Source organism: Zootoca vivipara, chromosome 2, assembly GCF_963506605.1.
Source record: "Zootoca vivipara chromosome 2, rZooViv1.1, whole genome shotgun sequence".
NCBI lineage: Eukaryota > Metazoa > Chordata > Lepidosauria > Squamata > Lacertidae > Zootoca > Zootoca vivipara.
Window position 1 is genome coordinate 9,439,661 of NC_083277.1, and position 18,261 is coordinate 9,457,921.

Genomic DNA, 18,261 nt, shown 5'->3' on the forward strand with positions numbered 1-18,261 from the left:
TAAATCTCAGGTGCTGGAAGGTGCGGGGGGGGGGGGAAGAGGCTGGTTTTGCTCTCTTGTCCCTCTTGTAGGTTTTCCACAAGCGTCTGGGTGGCCCCTCTTGGGTGCTGGACCAAATGGGCCCCTTTTGTGTCCTTCAATGGGGTGAGAGGTAGCCCTAAGGCAGGTGGGGGGGAATGTGTTTATTCTGAAAGGAGAGCAGGCTGCACCGCTCAGTAGTCAGTGGCCCTGATAGTGGAGCCAGAGTGAGTCCTGCCTGATCTTGAGAGGGGTAATAAGCATTTGTTGTTCCAGCTGTTAGTATCCAAGGAGAGAAATCAGATGCAGTTGGTGCCGAAATGATGCTCTTTTGGGGGAGCATTGTGTATTTGGGGTGGGGCTGAGGAACACAGGGAAGGTGCCCTGCATAATGTATAGGGCAGCACAGCCCATGGGGCGCCTTCCGGAAGCTGACAGATTGCAGCGCCCATCCTCTGTGCCCCCTGGCCATGCTGGATGGGTCGGAAGGGGGGTTGGAGTCCAGCATTTTCCAGAGGAGACCCCATTTGATGCCCCCGATAGACAGAATCCAGCCTGTAAATAAGGAACATTAATACATCCACTCAGAACACCTATAACTGGGCAGAAGCCCCACTCAATGCAATGAGGTTTATTTCTGACAATGTGTGGAGATGGTGAGCCTGTATTTGCAGAGGGCATTTGAAGCTGATGCCCAGTTCAATTTCATTTTCATTTTCTTCCCCTCCAAGGTCTCCAGAGCAAGGAGCTATTCTGACTGATGTGGGTGAAGGGAGTTCATTTTCTAGTCCTCTATTAATCCAATGATGCATGCATTTTAAAAGCTGCATGAGGTATTGTGGGGAGAGGAAGGTTTCCTAGAATTGCAGAGTTGCAAGGGTGCCTGAGGGCCATCTAGTCCCACCCCCCGCAGTACAGAAAACCTTTGCTGCACGTGGGGCTCAAACCCACAACCCTGGGATTAAGAGTCTCGTGCTCTGCCAAATCAGACATCTCAAAAGGAAAACAAGATTGAAGGTGAGGAAAATATTATTTATTGGGACTGTTAAAAGTGTGACTGTCTCCTGAAGAAGTAAGCTGCAGAGGGAATTCTGGGGAAAGAGAGGAAAATACAGTACAAAGCAACAGCAACCCATTTTTGATTTGCTGCTGCTTTTGACTGGAATGAATCCTCTCAAAGGGCCCTTGAAAAACTGCCCAATGTACTCTTGGCGGGTAAATGTTTTTTATATCAGTCACTCTTGTCTGGTGAGAAACTCCTGCTGGGCCTGAGAGGCAGATTTAGTCTCCTCAGGAGATCCTGAGGTGGGTTTTAATGTCATCCAGATAAAAGAAAGGGAGGAGGGTCTCTCCAGAGAACGAGGCTCCTGAGAACGTGTAGAGTTCGGCTCCTGAGTCAGCGTCAGAAAAAGACACACATCCCCCTTCATAGTCCAGAGTCACCCGGATCCTCCTGGGCTCCTCATTCAGGGACAGACGAGAGGAAGAAGGGGAGGTTAAGGCCAAGTACTTGCCTTTGCACTTCTCCACAGCCCAGATCCCCTCCTCAGGCCTAAAGGGGAAGCTGCCCTTTCTCCTCGCAGACTTCCTGGCAACCCCCACATCCCACTCTTCCCCACTTCCCACATTGACTTCCCAGAAATGTCTGCCTGCTGTGAATCCCTCACGTCCCAACACACAAAACCAGTAGCTGAATCTCTCAGGGTTGTTGGGCAGGAATTGCTTTTTGTTTCCCAATCTCACTATTTTCCGATCCTTGGACAGGATGAGCCAGGGATGGGCTGTGTCTGGATCCAGAGTGACATTTGCTGTTGGGGAGAAGATGAGGGAAAGAGAAGATTAGGCAGAGTCAGCCAAGAGACAGAAACAGACATCCTTTAAACAAAATAATAATAGTAATAGTAGTAGTAGTAGTAATAATAGCTTGCCACATCTTTGTGAACATAAGTGTGCACAAAACAATTTATTAAACTGTTAAATATGCACATACTGTATAAACACTCTTTAAGGACAGGAGGATGTTAACTCTTGCCCTCCCAGACTCCTTCTCCAAGATCTTGTAGCTGAGCCAGTGTCCTTTTAGTTCAGCCACAAGAGAAGGGATTTATACAGTAGGTCGCTAGCTTAAGATACAGCTCTGGTGTGATTCTCTGCTACAGACTAGCTTAGCTGGATGCCTTAGATATGAGTCTAACGCACTAGAAAATTAACCAAACCAAACAAAAAATCTTGGGGCATTTCCCCAAATTTTAACCCACCCTGTTAGAAATTTTAATCATTAAAATAGAGGCTGTGGCAGGGAAAAAGAGGACACGTGGCAACCAGGCCTGAAAAAGGTGACATGGAAAAGCAACCCAACTCTAGGCAGGAATGAAACTCTTCCCTGCTCAGTCTGATCCTTCTGGGTAATTTATCTCACCCCCTCTGCATCTTCAAGTCCACCCTCTCTGCCTTTGTGGTACAAACAGTAGGGGCTAGAGTCAAGTTGGACAGAACAGACTCTTTACCCCCCATGAAACACTAGTCCCCCCCTCCTGTGAATTGGGGTCTCCATGTGAAATTTACCTCTCTGGAGATTTCTGATTGACTGGACATCTGAGGAAACAAAAAGAGAGGCTTAACAAGCTACAATGCAATAGAGAATAAGAATTAATCTTTTTTACAAAACATTACCATAACATAGCATCTGTTGTTTCCTTATTTCAAGCAAAATATTAAATCATAGAACAAATAATTGCAAAGACAATAACTGTAGGCCTAAGGAATTAAAACGACTAACGTGTTTAGCTATGTTTCTTGCATTTCAGGGGGTTGGACTAGATGATCCTTCGGATGCTCTCAAACTCTACTATTCCATGATTCCATGGGAAAATTAGGAATGGTAATCCATACTAGAAAATGGTGGAATACAATCATTCAAATCCACGAATGAAATGAGGTTGTGTACTGGAGGGCTGGAGGAAGGTAACATCTGCCCCAAGTAATCTGGTGGGGAAAAGCTGTTGAAACCGGAATTTCCAAATATGCTGACAAACCAAATTGCAGAGGAAGAATCGGCAGAGCTTTGCCATGGAACTCCAAGGGTCTCTTGCAATGGAAAGTCCTCCCTCATGGAATGGGGCTGATCTCAAAAGGACTGTGAGAACTCTGAGGAGATTGGGATGGCTGAAGCACGAGAAATGGCTAGTGAGGTTGAAATTCTGAGGAAGAGGGACATCAGTCGTTGCCTCTGCTAGGTGGAGGAGGGACTGGGTGCTTGCGGGTGCCCTTTAAAACACTTCATGAGGGGGAAATTCAAGCAAATCTCGAGAAGCTGCAAAAAACCCTCTCCAGATTATGTGGAATAAAAAATGCAAGGGAGGTTCTGTATACATGAGAACTTGACAAGATGGACATTGGACTGACCCTGCAGGATTCTCCTTAAGAGCTTTTGTAAGATATTGTAAGGCTCTGAGGCTTTTTCCTACAAACAAGCAGTATATATATTTTATGAAATAAAGCAAAATCTATAAAATTAAGGGGGGAACCAGGATACTAGTCTATAGGCAGGAGTGAAACTCAGACTGGTATGCAGGTTCTTTGCAGGGGAAAACTCTGCCCCCAATGCAAGCCTTCAAACCCCCTCCCAGTTCATTCATGGGACAGACAAAGAACCCAAACACCACTAGAGGACTGTTACCCAGAGTTACGACATTGATGGGGGTCCCAAAGTCTGCAGAACTGACGGTTCAACACCCATGAAATGTCAGTCCCCATCCCTCCTGTAAAATTGTTCCTCCCCTGGAAATTTACCTTTCTGAATCGGTTTTCTGAATAACAGAGCATCTGAGGAAGCAAAAAGATATAAAGTGTAAGGGCAACACTCTCCCACCAGAAATAAATCTCCCTACAAAAATAACACTTCATAACATAGCATCCTTAAATTCAAGTACAATTATTAAATAGTAGAAAAAATAATTAAAAACAAGAAAATCATAGGAAGAATCTATGACAATAACTAAAGCTTTAAAACTCAGGAGTCATAAAGCAAGCTTACAAATAGATAGCAGAAAAAAAATATTCCGCATAAATCTTGATGGTCTCTGAACTATGTCCCTGAAATTGGGCTCTACATTGGAGGACTGGAAGGGGGGGCAGAGCAATAGGAACCCTGTAAAAGGATAAAGAGGGGAGATGGAGGCAGCCTTAACATCTTCCCCAAGTAAAGTGGTGGGGGGAATAATTAAAGCCAAAATTGTGAAACATAGGGACAAGCAAAGGTTGCTGTGGAAGGATTGGCAGAGGTCTCATGCAAAAGGAAGCCCTTCCTCACAAACATTTAAAAAATCTTTCAGATACCACACTGGCTATAAAAAGAATAATTGTGCCCTTTGGGGCTCATGTGGTCTTGCTTCCATCCTCAGTGTGGGAACTCTCAGGAAATCTTGTTACAGGTAGGTAGCCGTGTTGGTCTGACATAGTCGGGGGGGGGGGGAATAAATCCTTCCAGTAGCACCTTAGAGACCAACTAAGTTTGTCATTGGTATGAGCCTTCATGTGCATGTGTATCTGAAGAAGTGTGCATGCACACGAAAGCTCATACCAATGACAAACTTGGTTGGTCTCTAAGGTGCTGCTTACTACATTGCTAATGGCTGACTGTGATTGTGTGGAATAACATATTAATTCTCCTGCTACTAAGAACTCTCCTGGAAAGGTCTCCCAAATATTTTGTAGTGTTGGGGGTTGGTAGTTGGCAAGGGGGATCATCTCGAAGCTATCAACATGAGTCTGACCAAACTGTGGAAGATCTTGACAGCTGAAGCACTAGATAAAGCAGCTGCAGGGGGACGTCTGAGAAGGAGATGGCTCAGGCCTTGGCTCCACTGTTGAGAAACAAGCCGGAGCAGGAGGCAGAGGCGGAACTGGGGACTTCTTAATGCCCTTTGACTCCATTCAGAGCAGGAAAACCTCCAAAAGGGCAACCCCAGATTGTGTAGAAGGGAAACCAAAAGGAAAAGGAGGTTTAGTAGAACTGTAAACAGATGCACATTGGATGAAAAATCCCGATTTTGCTCTATACACTGGTTCAGGACTTATTTTCAAGCTCCAGCGCTACAATATACATGGGCCATTATGGGGGCCTGGAAATGACAGCAGGAGCACCAAGAAGGAATGTATGCTGGGGTTACTCAATTCCATGCAATAAGAGCCTGGCATGTTCAATTCTGAAGAAGGAATAGAATTCCCAGTGTGAAATCCTGGCAGCCATTATGCATTACCTTTCCATTGTTTCATTGTATCCTCCACAAGGTGATTTAGATCACAGGATTCCAAGTTCTGGTTCCTCAGTTCTGGAGGGAAAGGCAGTGGCTTCTCTGGACTCTCTCTTTTCTCATACCTGGTGAAAAGAAAAACAATGAATGGCCCCATTGTGGCCCCATCTGCCTAATCATTGCAAGTGATTTCAATAAAATGGAAAAAGCTGATTTCCCAACAGGTTTATTTCCACCACCGATTGGGGAGACCTCAGTCCAAAACCCCTCAGGACAGCTGTCAGTGGCTTCATAAGGATGCTAAACAGCACAAGGGACTAGATCGAAACAAAAAAAAAATCCCTTCCAGCAGCACCTTAAAGACCAACTAAGTTTTTTATTTTGGTATGAGCTTTCGTGTGCATGCACACTTCTTCAGATACACTGAAATAGAAGTCCCCAGACGCTTATATGTAGAGAAAGGGTGGGGAGGGGTATCACTCTGAAGGGTGGTGGAAATGGGTGATTGACTGACTGAAAGCTGTTGATGACTGTAAACGACTGCAAATGGTCTTGCATGAAAAGGCAAGGGGTGAGATGGCTGAAGATCGCTTTATCATGTATAATGAGATAAGAATCCAATGTCTCTGTTCAAACCAGGTTTTTCCATGGTTTTAAGCTTGGTGATACGGTAAGTTGCAAATTCAGCAACTTCTCTTTCCAGTCTATTTCTGAAATTCTTTTGTAGTAAGACAGCTACTTTGAGATCTTGTATAGAATGTCCTGGGAGATTGAAGTGTTCTCCTATTGGTTTCTCTTTCTTGTAATTCCTGATGTCAGATTTATGTCCATTTATCCTTTGGCGTAGGGTTTGGCCTGTTTGTCCAATATAGAAAGCTGAAGGGCACTGTTGGCATTTGATGGCATACACAATGTTAGAGGATGAGCAACTGAATAGTCCTGAGATGGTATGTTGGATGTTGTTGGGGCCAGTAATGGTGTTTTCTGGGTGTATGTTTAAGATTGGGTGGCTGTCTGTAGGCAATGAAAGGTCTTCTTCCCAGAGCTTGAGAAAGAGAGCTGTCATTGTCTAGGAGAGGTTGTAGATCTCTGATGATGCATTGTACTGTTTTAACTTGGGAGCTGTATGTGATAACTAATGGTGTTCTGTTATTTTCTTTTTTGGGTCTGTCTTGCAGCAGGTTCTCTCTAGGTATCAGTCTGGCTCTGTTGATCTGTTGTTTAACTTCATCAGGTGGATATTTTAGTTCTAAAAAGGTTTGCTGTAGATCTCTTAGGTGAGATTCTCTGTCTGTAGAGTTGGAACAGATGCGGTTGTAACGTAGGGCCTGGCTGTATACAATGGATTGTTTGGTATGTTTGGGATGGTAGTTAGAAGCATGTAGATATGTTTGTCGGTCAGTTGGTTTTCGGTATACGGTGGAGTCTATACGTCCATCCTGTATTTTTATAGTAGTGTCCAAAGGGACAAGATGTAACTCCAAGAGACACCACCAGAGGGCTCCAATGGCTTCCAATTATGCTGCCCCATAACAACTTTCTGGTAAGGTCTCAGGACGTAAGAACCAAACCCCTGAAGTGGAATGCCTGCCATCTCTCCATCCCTGAGCCTCTCCAGAGGATGGGAATGATGTCCAAAGCTGCCCAGCGGTCAAGGAGAACAACCTCCACCCTTCCTGCCCCCCTCTCTCACCCAGGAAGGGCACAACTCCATGTCCCATGGGACTCTCCCTCCAGAGGCAGGAAACAACCTGACTTTCACCCCACTCTCCAGACCACCTTCAGCCTCTCACGCTGGAAACGCTTCCATGAAAAAGAACCTACCTATTCTAGACCAACAGACCTTCCCTCCCTAAGTGCCTCAAAGGGGCTGAGTTACCAGAGTTGGGGGGCTTCTAGTTGGACATGGAAAAATATTGGTACGTCCTAAGCTCGTCAAAAATTTTCTTTGGCACTTTCTCTTCTAGATGTTTGAAATTACCAAAATGTAAATGAAGAGAAAGTGCAAGGGAAAGAAAAGAGCCCCTATCCCTGAGTGATGTGGGGAGGGAGGAGGCAGAGCTCTGGCCTTGATCACAGGAGGGAGAATTGGTGTGTTACAAGTTCAAAAGACGGGGCCCTGTTTTACCCGTGAGATGCTGCAGAGTGTGAGTCCTACAGTCTCTCCCCTGCAGACCCTGGAGGGCCATGTTTGAGGTTCTTGCATCCCGGCCTCATGGGGTGATGCTAATAGGAATGAACAGGATCCACTTACCTCTGCAAGGTGCTTCTCACATCCTGGAGGGGAAAAGAGAAGGGAATTCACTGCACACCACAGGCCACACTAGGAAGACCCCCCTCAGACCCCCTCAGAGTGGGGGAACAGCCTGGCCCTCGGATGTCAGTCTGCCTGGCACATGCCAAGGTTTTGGGTAGGGATGGCGGAATCAGCCAGTTTGAGTTTCTCACAGCTTTTATTTTTCCAATCTGAAATGATTGATTTTTTAGATATCATGTTCTCTACATTTCAGTTTGCAATTATTATTTTTAATCCTCAAGAAAATCCACCAGCATTTTAGAGAAATTTAACATTTGTGGTTCAATAGAAGATTCCACCACATCTCTCTTCTTAAATTGTAATTTATTAACTTTAATCCAGTTTGCATTGTGCAATTCAGACATAAGTAAGCCTACGGGATAATCCTACTTGGGCACTGTCCCAAATTGTCTTCCATAGAAGTACCCAAATTTCAAATGGTATTTTCCACCTGGAAATGTAAAATAGAACCTGCAGCATAAAATGCCTCCAAAGAGATAAGAAAACAGCTCCATGTTTCTTTGGGTTAATCTAAACTTCTGCTTTTTCTGTGCCCAGAAAACACAGGTCCAAGTGGTTTTGCCTTTGCCCTGCCACTTTCCCTCAGGAAAAACCTGCTCCTTAGTGCAACATCAAAGCAAACGTCAATCCAGAAAAAAACTGTCTGAGGTTTGCTCTAATTCATAAGTAAACAGCAGGTTTTCCTGGAGGGAAGGGGTAGGACAAGCAGCAGTCTGGATGAGTCCCTCTGTCTTGTTCTTTCGTTACTGTGACTGAGCAGCATTTTGGGCTGATCTGGATCCATTGTGAATGTGATCAACCCAGAAGTTGTGGAGGGAACGGGAAGAGAAGCTTGGTCAAGAGACTGGCTCATGTTGGAAGGAGACCAGAATGCATCTTCGGTGAAGCCCCCCCACAGGGCATGAAGGCAGCATTGCCAAGCTGGAAGGCATTTGGAGACAAATCATCAGCAAAGAACAGAAAATCACCTCCCGCTCCATCAATAACACAGGAGAATATCTACTCTACATTCAGGTGAGTTAAGCATCCCAGGTCTCTTGAGTGTTCCTGTCCATTACAAACCTGACTAGAGGCTCCATCAACTGAGCCCCTGAACTCCTTGCATACATGAAAGGGGCACAGAAAGGATGGGAGGCAGCCTTTTCCTGGAGCCTTGGGCTGCTCCTGCTACCATCTTACCTGCAGGAGTTCACTCGCTGGCTGCTGACACTTTTTCTCCATCTCCTGGATGATGCTGTCAAGAGAGGAGAGTTTCCTGGAGAGTTTGGCCAGCTGCTCATCCCTTCTCCCTGCAATCTCCTTCTCCACCTCTTCCAAATGATTCAGCAGATGTTTTTCTTCTTCTTCCAGGAACTGGCGCAGTTGTCTGAACTTCTCCACAGCCTTCAGCCTCTCAGTTTCTGTTAATTTCTGCAAGAAAAGAGGAGGTCTGAGTGTGGAAGATGGTCAGCCTTCAAAACATCAGGAAGAGAATGATGAGAATTCCACAGGGAGGACACTTCTGATTTTTCATAGACATGAGACCAACACCCAGTGGCTAAAGAAGTCCCTCTTCTGCCCCCAGAAAGCTCAATCTGGGGTTCTTCTGGGGGGCCACGTTGCTCTCGCGGCTCTCCCCTCCCCTCACAACGGCAGGAACCTCGGAGCTCGAAGATTCCTCACCAATCAGCGCTGGCGGTAGACCGGAAGGTGACTCCTCTGCTCACCGGTAAGCTCTCTTTGAGAGCCCTGAGCTAGAGCGGAGTTGCAGTCGCGGGCACCATTTTCGAGCAAATCGCTACCCTCACAGAGCAAAGCTCCGCGCCGGCAGCGGAGAGTGGTGGTATTTTTTGTTTTGTTTTTAAGGATTTGGAATACATTTGACACCGTGAGTAACACAAAGAATTAATTTTTTTTTCAATTGAAAGAATTGGCCACAGGAGGAGATTTAAAATAGGAAGTCAGTCTCCCCCATTGAGAGAACGGCGACACAGTTAACTTGCCTGCAGCCAGAGAGTTTGACAGGACTTTGACAGGACTTCCTGAATTGCTACCTATCTCTGCAGCTCCCATGGAATGTGAGATAAACAGGATGTCAGTAGACACAATATCATCTGGCTCTACAGACACTGTGGATTATCAAAAACTCCTGGAACTGATTTTGGACGTGAGAGATGAACTGCGACAGAACAATATAGAGTTTTGTAAAATAAGACAACTGAAGCAAGAGGAACAAGCATCACCCAGGGGCATTGTAAATGACTTTGAAAAAGAGGAGGAAGACCTATCAGTCCTGGACAATATAACTGAACGTAAAAAAGAGGAGGAAGATGTACGGAATACTGTTCCCCCAGTGGGAGAGGGGGAACAAGGCTTGTATTTGATTCAAGGAGTCCTCAAAGAAGAACCAGTATGGAATAATGCCTCCCAGTGAGAGAGGGAGGGCAGGATCCATTCTGGGGCCTGAGTTTAACGGGGGGGGGGAATTGAGATAGGGCTGAAAAGTGGAAACATATCTGGATGGTACTGTGCTACAGCTAGAAAATTGGGGGATCAGCAGAAGACAAAGAAAGGAGAGTGGTGGACAGGTGGCGAAAGAGTGGGAATAGGGTGAGGACTAACAATGGGTTATCTTCTGACTGATTAAGATGGTCCGAAACTGGAACGTTTTATGGAGCTGGTTGATACATCTGGGAGATCCAGAGTCCAGGGGAAGGGGGGTAGAATTAGACAAAAGTGGTTAAAGGTAAGAAATAATATTTGAATGTATAGAAAATTTGGGGGGTATAAAATGTGAGGCTAAAGGAAGAAAAAGAGATGGATGGAAAATAAAGTTAGATTTGGAATAATTAATGAATTATAAGTTGAGGGTAGTCGAGGTTTTTTTGTTTTTTGAGTAGATTAGAATTGGTTGGGAAATAATGGAAAAATTGTGTCAGAATGATTTAAGATGACAAAAGAAAATTGCTTAATTTAGATTTAATAAATGGACCCAGTGTGGGGAGAACCGAGGAAGTCCACAATGTCAAGTTAATGTAATGAATTGATATGTTTTTGCTTCTTTCTTTCTTTCTTTCTTTCTTTCTTTCTTTCTGTTTTGATTATGTTTTATTTTTGCTTTTTTTGTTTTTCTTTTTGTGTTAAAATGTTTGAAAACTAATAAATATTATTTGAAGAAGAAAAAATAAGTCCCTCTTTGAGCATTAAAGTAAACATTTGGGGGGGGGGTTGTGGGGGGCAGGGATGAGCATGTTCAGTTTCTGATAATTAGTTCTCATGGGAAACTTACAGATTCTTGCTTCACACAATTAACTCAAGGCAGTGTCAATTTACTCTTGGCAGGAAGCCAAGGTCTGCCTGGCCTGGCAAGAGCTCTCTGATTGGTTAATGACCAGCACTGAACTCTGTTATCTAGGAATACTAGCACAGTTGTTTCTTGTTGGGTGTTAGGAGTAGGAGTGCTGCGTATGGTTGGAGAGAGAGAGACAGAGAGGATTTATTTTGCTTTGCTTTGTATGCAGAAACTCTGCTGCCTTTTCTTTTAATAAATCCTGTAAATAGTTATTCTGCGTCTAGCCGACTAGTCATTTCCACCTCAACTAGCTTCTGCGCTGTGCAGGAAAACTCTACGTTTGGGCTAAAGCCACTAGACTATGCCTGACACTTCAAAATTCTAAGAGAGCAAACACTGTCTTCCCTCTCCATTGCCATTTTTGTTGCCTTCCATTTTGAGTTTTTCTCTAGCCACCAATGTTCCCTTCACTTTTTCATACCTGGCATAATCAGAGTTATAAGATGGACATAAAACAGTACCCACTTTGGACTGGAACCTCCATTCATGCATAGGAAAGAAACAGAACCAGACGAGAAAAGCAGAGCTAGCATGAGGAAGCCTGGAAAAGAGGAGACTGAAAGGAGATATGAAAGCCATCCTCAAATATCTAACGGGCTGCCACATGGAAGATGCAGCAAGCTTGTTTTCTCCAGCTCTGGAGGGTAGGACCCAGACCAATGGATTCAAGTTACAAGGAAGGAGATTCTGACTGCCAGGAGTGCATGCAGGAACCAGGCCCTGTTATCAGTAGGGCTTTGCAGGACTGGGGCTTTCCTAAGTTTGTTCTGAAGAGGCAAGGCACGGCCGCACAGGAGAGGCCAATTGATAACGTAGAGCACTTGGTGGCAAGAGCCAGGAACGTCAGCATTTCCCTTTGGCTCTTTGCTACAGCAACACGCTTCCTGCCTTGCTGCATTTGGCTTCTTGACTCCTTGCTTCCTGATCCTCAGACCCTTGGCATCTTGACTCTCGGGCTCTCTGACCCTCAGACCCTTGGCTTCTGGACTCCTTGCTTCTGGACTCCCGTTCCTGCTCCCACACCGACGTCTTGCCCCCGGTCCCGACGTCCTCAGCCAGGACTTTGACCGCCCATAGACCAGACTGTGACACTGACTAAATATCAGGAAGAACATTCGACTCCCTCAGGAGGTGGTGGACTCTCCTTCCTGTTAGGTTTTTCCTTTCAGACTGATGTGGTCAATGGTGCTACACAGAGATGTGTGTTTGTAACCTTGATCTGAATGATAATACACCTGTGAGCTTTTGCTAATTTGAATAATTGAAGGTAGAGTTTGCTTACTGTAATGTGATTGGGTAATTGACTATTTTGAATTCTGTATTTAAGCTACCCAAATGGTTCATGGGTGTGGTGGTGATGGATTGTGAAATGAAATGAATGGAGTAGAGGAGTGTGTTGTATATAATTGTAAATAAAAGCAAGCAAAGATACTGAAGACGACTTTGTTCTTTCGTCGACCCTGCCGCTGTTGCCACTCGGTTGGTGCGTATTGCCCAACATCCGGTTATGGGCCCTGAAACTGCGCATGGGTGTTTGAACTGCTTGCTAAGAGGGCTGCGAAGCTGAGCTATCTGCCGGTCGAAAAGTATATCCAGGAGCCGGAAGTATATCCAGGATGGATGATAGTGAAAAGATGGCGCTTACCTTTCCGCAACTAACTGATGATAATTATAGTCTTTGGTTCTTTAGAATGAGAGGATTACTTGAATGTAAGGACCTGTTTGACTACACCACAGACGACCCTCCTCAGATAATCACTCCTGAATGGACATGGGGGGATAACAAAGCCAAAGCTTTTATAAACATGGCAGTGTCCGACCAGCAAGTTGTATATATCAGAGATAAAACGTTGGCTAAAGAGATGTGGGAGAGTTTGGCTGTGGTCCATTTGAGAAAAGAGTCCGCATCAGCCTTGGCTTTTTACCGCCAGCTTTATCAGGCAAAGCTGCAACCTGGCGGTGATTTGGCAGCTCACCTGAGACATTTACAGGAAATCAGGTTGGAGCTTTTGAGAAGAGACATTGTGGTTCCTGTTAATCAATTTTGTTTTATAATCCTCTGCTCATTAAACAAAGAGTATGGAGGCATGGTCTCCGGGGAGTGAGGGATTGCGGGAGTATGTTTGTCCATTGTTCGTTGAATGTCCACTGGAGGGCGCAATTTATTTGACCACAAATCCAGGTTTTTACCTGTGTTAGCCGTGTCAGTTGATCAGTGTAAGCACATGATTACCTGCTCACATGTGACTCTGAGGTTGTGGCCAAATTTCAGGACGATCGGGTAAGTGCTTGTGGGGAAAAAGTGGGGAATAACACACATGCACCTTCACCATTTATATATATAGACTAGCTGGCTCTGCCACGTGTTGTTGTGGCTAATCCCTGTGATTGTCCCCACCCTGTCCCGATCCATGATCTATTCGTTTGCCCCCCCCCCTTCGGCTTATTCCTGTGAATCCCCCAACTCCCTCTTCCCGGTAACCCCCACCCAGGGGAGGTGCGGTTCCCTGGGTGATCCTGGTATTTGGGCGGTTGGAGGGGAGGGTTGAGGAGAGGTGAGGGTCCTTGGGTGGTGTTGGTATTTGGGGGGTGGAAGGGGCGGGTTGAGGAGAGGTGAGGTTCCTTAGGTGGTCCTGGTATTGGTGGGGGAGGGGAGGGTTGAGGAGAGGTGAGGGTCCTTGGGGGGGTCTTGGTATTGGTTGGGGAGGGTATTGTGGGTGGTGGGTCTGGGGGTAGAGGGTTGTAGTGGGGGGTTGTGGTGGGGCGGGATTCCAAGGGGGTTAGTGTCCATGAGGTTCATGGGTCTTTGATTGTGGAGAGGCATGTGGAGGGTGTAAGTCCGTGGGGTGTGGAGCGAGTTTGATCGGGGGGGGAGGGTTCACGGGAGTTAGTTTGGAGAGGCCTAGGGCTGTTGTGGAGGCAGCCTGGTCCGTGGGGGTGGTGTTATCGGTGGCGGCAGGATCTATGGGGTGGGGGTGGATCAGTGTGATCTCTGGGGCGGGGGTGGGTCCCGGGAGGCGGCGGGATTGGCGAGGGTGTGATCCGTGGGGTGTGGGGGTGTGGAGTGGGGTTAGGAGGGGGAGGGGTCGCAATAGGTAGTTTGGAGAGGGCTAGGCCTGTTGTGGAGGCGGGCTGGTCCGTGGGGGTGGCATTATCGGCAGTGGAGGGATCTGTGGGGTGGGGGTGGATCGGTGTGATCTCTGGGGTGGTGGTGGGTCCCGGGAGGTGCGATCTGTGGGGTTTGGGGTGTGTGGAGTGGCCTTGCTCGGGGGGAGGGGGTCACGGGAGGTGGCGGGATCCGTGGGGTGTGTGTGTGTGTGGAATGGGCTTGGTTGGGGGGAGGGGGTCGCTGGTACGTGATCTCCTGGGCGGGCTTGGTTCCCTGGGTGGGCTTGGTTCCCTGAGGAGCGGCTTGGTCTCCGGGCGGTTTGCTCTCTGTTGGAGGCGTGGTCTCCAGGGCGTGAGGGATTGTGGGAGTATGTTTGTCTGTTCGTTGAATGTCCACTGGAGGGTGCAATTTTTTGACCACAAATCCAGGTTTTTACCTGTGTTAGCTGTGTCAGCTGGTCAGTGTAAGCGCATGATTACCTGCTCACATGTGACTCTGAGGTTGTGGCCAAATTTCAGGACGATCAGGTAAGTGCTTGTGGGGAAAAAATGGGGAATAACACACATGCACCTTCACCATTTATAAATATATAGATTTATGGTAAATCAGGATATCCCAACTAATGGAAATCCAATTCACTCTGCATTCAAAAGTGAATTTACCTGATTAGCACTGCAATCCTTTAAAATTTACACTTCTCCAGATTTTTCAAGGTTTTCCCAGCCAAAATTCATTTATGAACGTAAAATATGCATAAAGATGCATTTTTCAATGATAATGACATAGAAACATAAATTATATTAGGGAAAACTGCATCGCAAAATAACATATATAGGGGAAATTAAATATAAAAGTATTTATACAAGAAGACAGCCACCCTAAAATTTCAATCATTTTCAGAAGGATGTGGGTTTTTTGTTTTAAATACAAACTGATGTGGAAAAATGATAAATGGAGAGAACCTGAAATGGAGAGGTTTCCCCTTCCTCTTTGGTCCCAACTTATTCTCTGAGTACATGCTCCCTCCCGAGTAATAAGAGTGGCACTTACAAGGAGGTCTTGGCTTTCCTTTTCTGTGTCTGCTTGATAAGACAGAATGTTCTCTCTCTCTTTCCTCAGAATCTCCAGCTGGCTATAGAACAGCCGCTAAAGAGAAAAGAAATAAACCCATCAGGCACTAAGTCAGGAAGATATTGGGCATCACACGGCAGGACAGAGTTTCAAACAAAGATGTGTCGTACTCTCCCAAGCTCACATTCCCGGCATGCTTGCACTCTTGTCTCAACAACGTCTATGCTGGCTTGGTCATGTCCATAGAACAGAAGATGGCAGGATCCCCAAGGATGTGCTCTATAGGGAGCGGGCTTCAGGCACCAGGCATTACAAAGATGTCTGCAAATATGACATGAAGGCCGGCAACATCAACCCTGCTGTGTGGGAATACCTTGCAGACAACCATCAGTCAAGTTGTGCATCCACAGCAGTGACCAAAGGAGGAATGACTGCTGGGAGGAACTGGATTCCTTCACCTGTCCTACCTACAGTCTCTACAGCCACAGCAGGTGCTGTGACTCTCCAGTGGTTTGATTTCACCCCCAAAGGCGCATTCTTCCATTGTCTCCCGAGACAGACAGATGCCAACCTTTAGCGCCCAGTTTATTTAAAAAAAATAAAAATCATTTTATTTTATTTTATTTGAGGAGATAATATATGTAACTATTAATGTTTGTATTTTTTGATAAATAATAAATAAATAAATAAATAAATAAATAAATAAAGATAGACTGTCAAAGTTTACATTAAAAACACAGAGTATTTATTGTAGGGGCCTTTTTAGCAGCCTTTGCCAACCTCTTATTTTTATTGTTGTTTTAATTAATATGCAACAAACAAATACAAAGAAACAAACAAAAATAACCCAAGTTACAAAACATAGGAGCAGCACAGTGGTTGCATTTTCCAAATAAACAGAGCAGAGAATGTAGAAAAATGAAAGCAGCAAAACACTTCAGCTCACCTTTTGGGATGCAAAGTGAATCCTGGTTAAAAGGGTGGTGTTATTGCGCTTGCATTCAGCACTTATTGTTGTTGTTGTTGTTGTTTAGTCGTTTAGTTGTGTCCGACTCTTCATGACTCCATGGACCAGAGCATGTCAGGCACTCCTGTCTTCCACTGCCTCCCACAGTTTGGTCAGATTCATGTTGGTAGCTTCAAGAACACTGTCCAACCATCTCGTCCTCTGTCGTCCCCTTCTCCTTCTGCCCTCAATCTTTCCCAACATCAGGGTCTTTTCCAGGGAGACTTCTCTTCTCATGAGGAGGCCAAAGTATTGGAGCCTCAGCTTCAGGATCTGTCCTTCCAGGAAATCAGGGCTGATTTCCTTAAGAATGGATAGGTTTGATCTTCTTGCAGTCCGTGGGACTCTCAAGAGTCTCCTCCAGCACCATAATTCAAAAGCATCAATTCTTCAGCGATCAGCCTTCTTATGGTCCAGCTCTCACTTCCATACATCACTACTGGGAAAACCATAGCTTTAACTATATGGACCTTTGTCAGCAAGGTGATGTCTCTGCTTTTTAAGATGCTGTCTAGGTTTGTCATTGCTTTTCTCCCAAGAAGCAGGCATCTTTTAATTTCGTGACTACTGGCACCATCTGCAGTGATCAAGGAGCCCAAGAAAGTAAAATCTCTCACTGCCTCCATTTCTTCCCCTTCTATTTGCCAGGAGGTGATGGGACCAGTGGCCATGATCTTGGTTTTTTTTTTTAATCCTTTATTTAGGTTGTTAAAAGCTTACAAAATTCCAAAAAGGAAAATTATATAGTTCCAAAAGAAAAAGAAAAAAGAAAAGCATAAAACAAAATATAGCATAAAGAAGCACATTCACAAAATCATATAATACAAAAAGTCAAATAATACAAAATTTCACAAACAAACAAAAGACAGAAAATGCAACAGAAAAAAGAATATTTTACAAAAAAAGAGAACAAAAATCACTTTCTATTATTTACAGCACGCTTCCCTTTTTATATCTGCTTTCCCTTGCTATACCTCCTGTTTCCCCTATTTCTATGTCAATCAATTTAACTTCTCTTATATTTTCATTCTAAGCACATCACTAGCTTATTTTCTATAATTTCTTTTTTCAGATAGTTTTGTACATATTCCCATTCCTTCATTGTTTTCTGTCTTTGTACGTTTCTGATTATTGCCGTTAGTTTCGCCATCTTCAAATAATATTGGTTTTTTTGATGTTGAGCTTCAGACCGTATTTTGCACTCTTATCTTTCACCCTCATTAAAAGGTTCTTTACTTCCTCCTCACTTTCTGCCATCAAGGTTGTGTCATCTGCATATCTGAGGTTGTTGATATTTCTTCCGGCACAGTCAAAGGCTTTTGCATAATAAATGAAGCAGAAGTAGATGTATTTCTGGAACTCTCTAGCTTTCTTCATAATCCACCGCATGTTTGCAATTTGGTCTCTGGTTCCTCTTTCCCTTCGAAATCCAGCTTGCACTGTATTCATTTCAAAGGAGGATCCCTTTGCCCCTCTGTCAGAGATAAAAAGATCTCACCACGCTCCTCCCAAACAGCCCAAGAGTCCTCTGGTTTCTCCTTGGCTATTTTTTACATAACAAATAACCAGCATGTAAACTTCATTCAGGCAATTAACATCATGCTTTGTTCAGCTTTAAGAATTACAGATACCTCCCAAAAAGAATCCACAGATATTCATCCCCTTCAAAATCAATAATGATTTCCTACCTTGTACTCCTGGGATGCCTCCTCCAGAGGAATCACTTCGTGGTATTTGTGCTCCTTGGACCACACACCACACAGATGGGGGCTCCGTCCTCTTTGCAAAAGAGTTTCAGGTGCTCCTGGTGCTTCTCACAGAGTCTCCCTTTTCCTCCTTCCTCCTTTCCCTCTTGAAGGCTGAGATTCTTGATTAATTCTACAAAGTTTGCCAGTTGCCGACTGGGGATGAGGCTCCTTCTCTCAACTCTCTCTCTGCACTGAGGGCAGGAAGCCGGATGGTCACTGGATCCTTGAAGTAATCCAGGCAGATGGAGCAAGTGGCTTCATCGTGGAGGCGCTGGATGTGACCCCCAGAAGCAGCCATGGCTCCCTCAGGACAAAGTCCCCAGTTATGTTTCGCTTTCTCAGTTTTCAGCCACTGGGTGTTTCCCTTCCTGAAATGACTCAGTATCTCAGGCACCACGTGATGTAA

The 18,261-nt window shown here is 45.1% G+C and overlaps 1 protein-coding gene across 1 annotated transcript; it reads right to left on the reverse strand.

Annotated features, from left to right (window-relative positions):
- Window positions 1–486: 486 nt before the first annotated feature.
- LOC118081362 (E3 ubiquitin-protein ligase TRIM7-like) lies at window positions 487–18,153 on the reverse strand. The gene is made up of 9 exons (XM_060270931.1): window positions 18,073–18,153; window positions 17,796–17,921; window positions 15,081–15,176; window positions 8,770–9,000; window positions 7,528–7,550; window positions 5,280–5,398; window positions 3,811–3,843; window positions 2,584–2,613; window positions 487–1,826 (listed from the first exon to the last, which is right to left on the reverse strand). The coding sequence occupies exons 1-9, from the start codon at window positions 18,151–18,153 to the stop codon at window positions 1,309–1,311; spliced, it is 1,257 nt and encodes a 418-aa protein (XP_060126914.1). The 3' UTR covers window positions 487–1,308.
- Window positions 18,154–18,261: the final 108 nt, after the last annotated feature.

Excerpts from the sequence above, each read along its gene's own strand:
- LOC118081362 (XM_060270931.1), bottom strand. The coding sequence starts at position 18,153 with ATGGCTGCTTCTGGGGGTCACATCCAGCGCCTCCACGATGAAGCCACT. Across the intron at positions 15,177-17,795 it reads AGGCATCCCAGGAGTACAAG|CGGCTGTTCTATAGCCAGCT; the intron begins GTAGGAAATCAT and ends TTTTCTCTTTAG. Across the intron at positions 3,844-5,279 it reads TACAATGAAACAATGGAAAG|ATGCTCTGTTATTCAGAAAA; the intron begins GTAATGCATAAT and ends TTGCTTCCTCAG.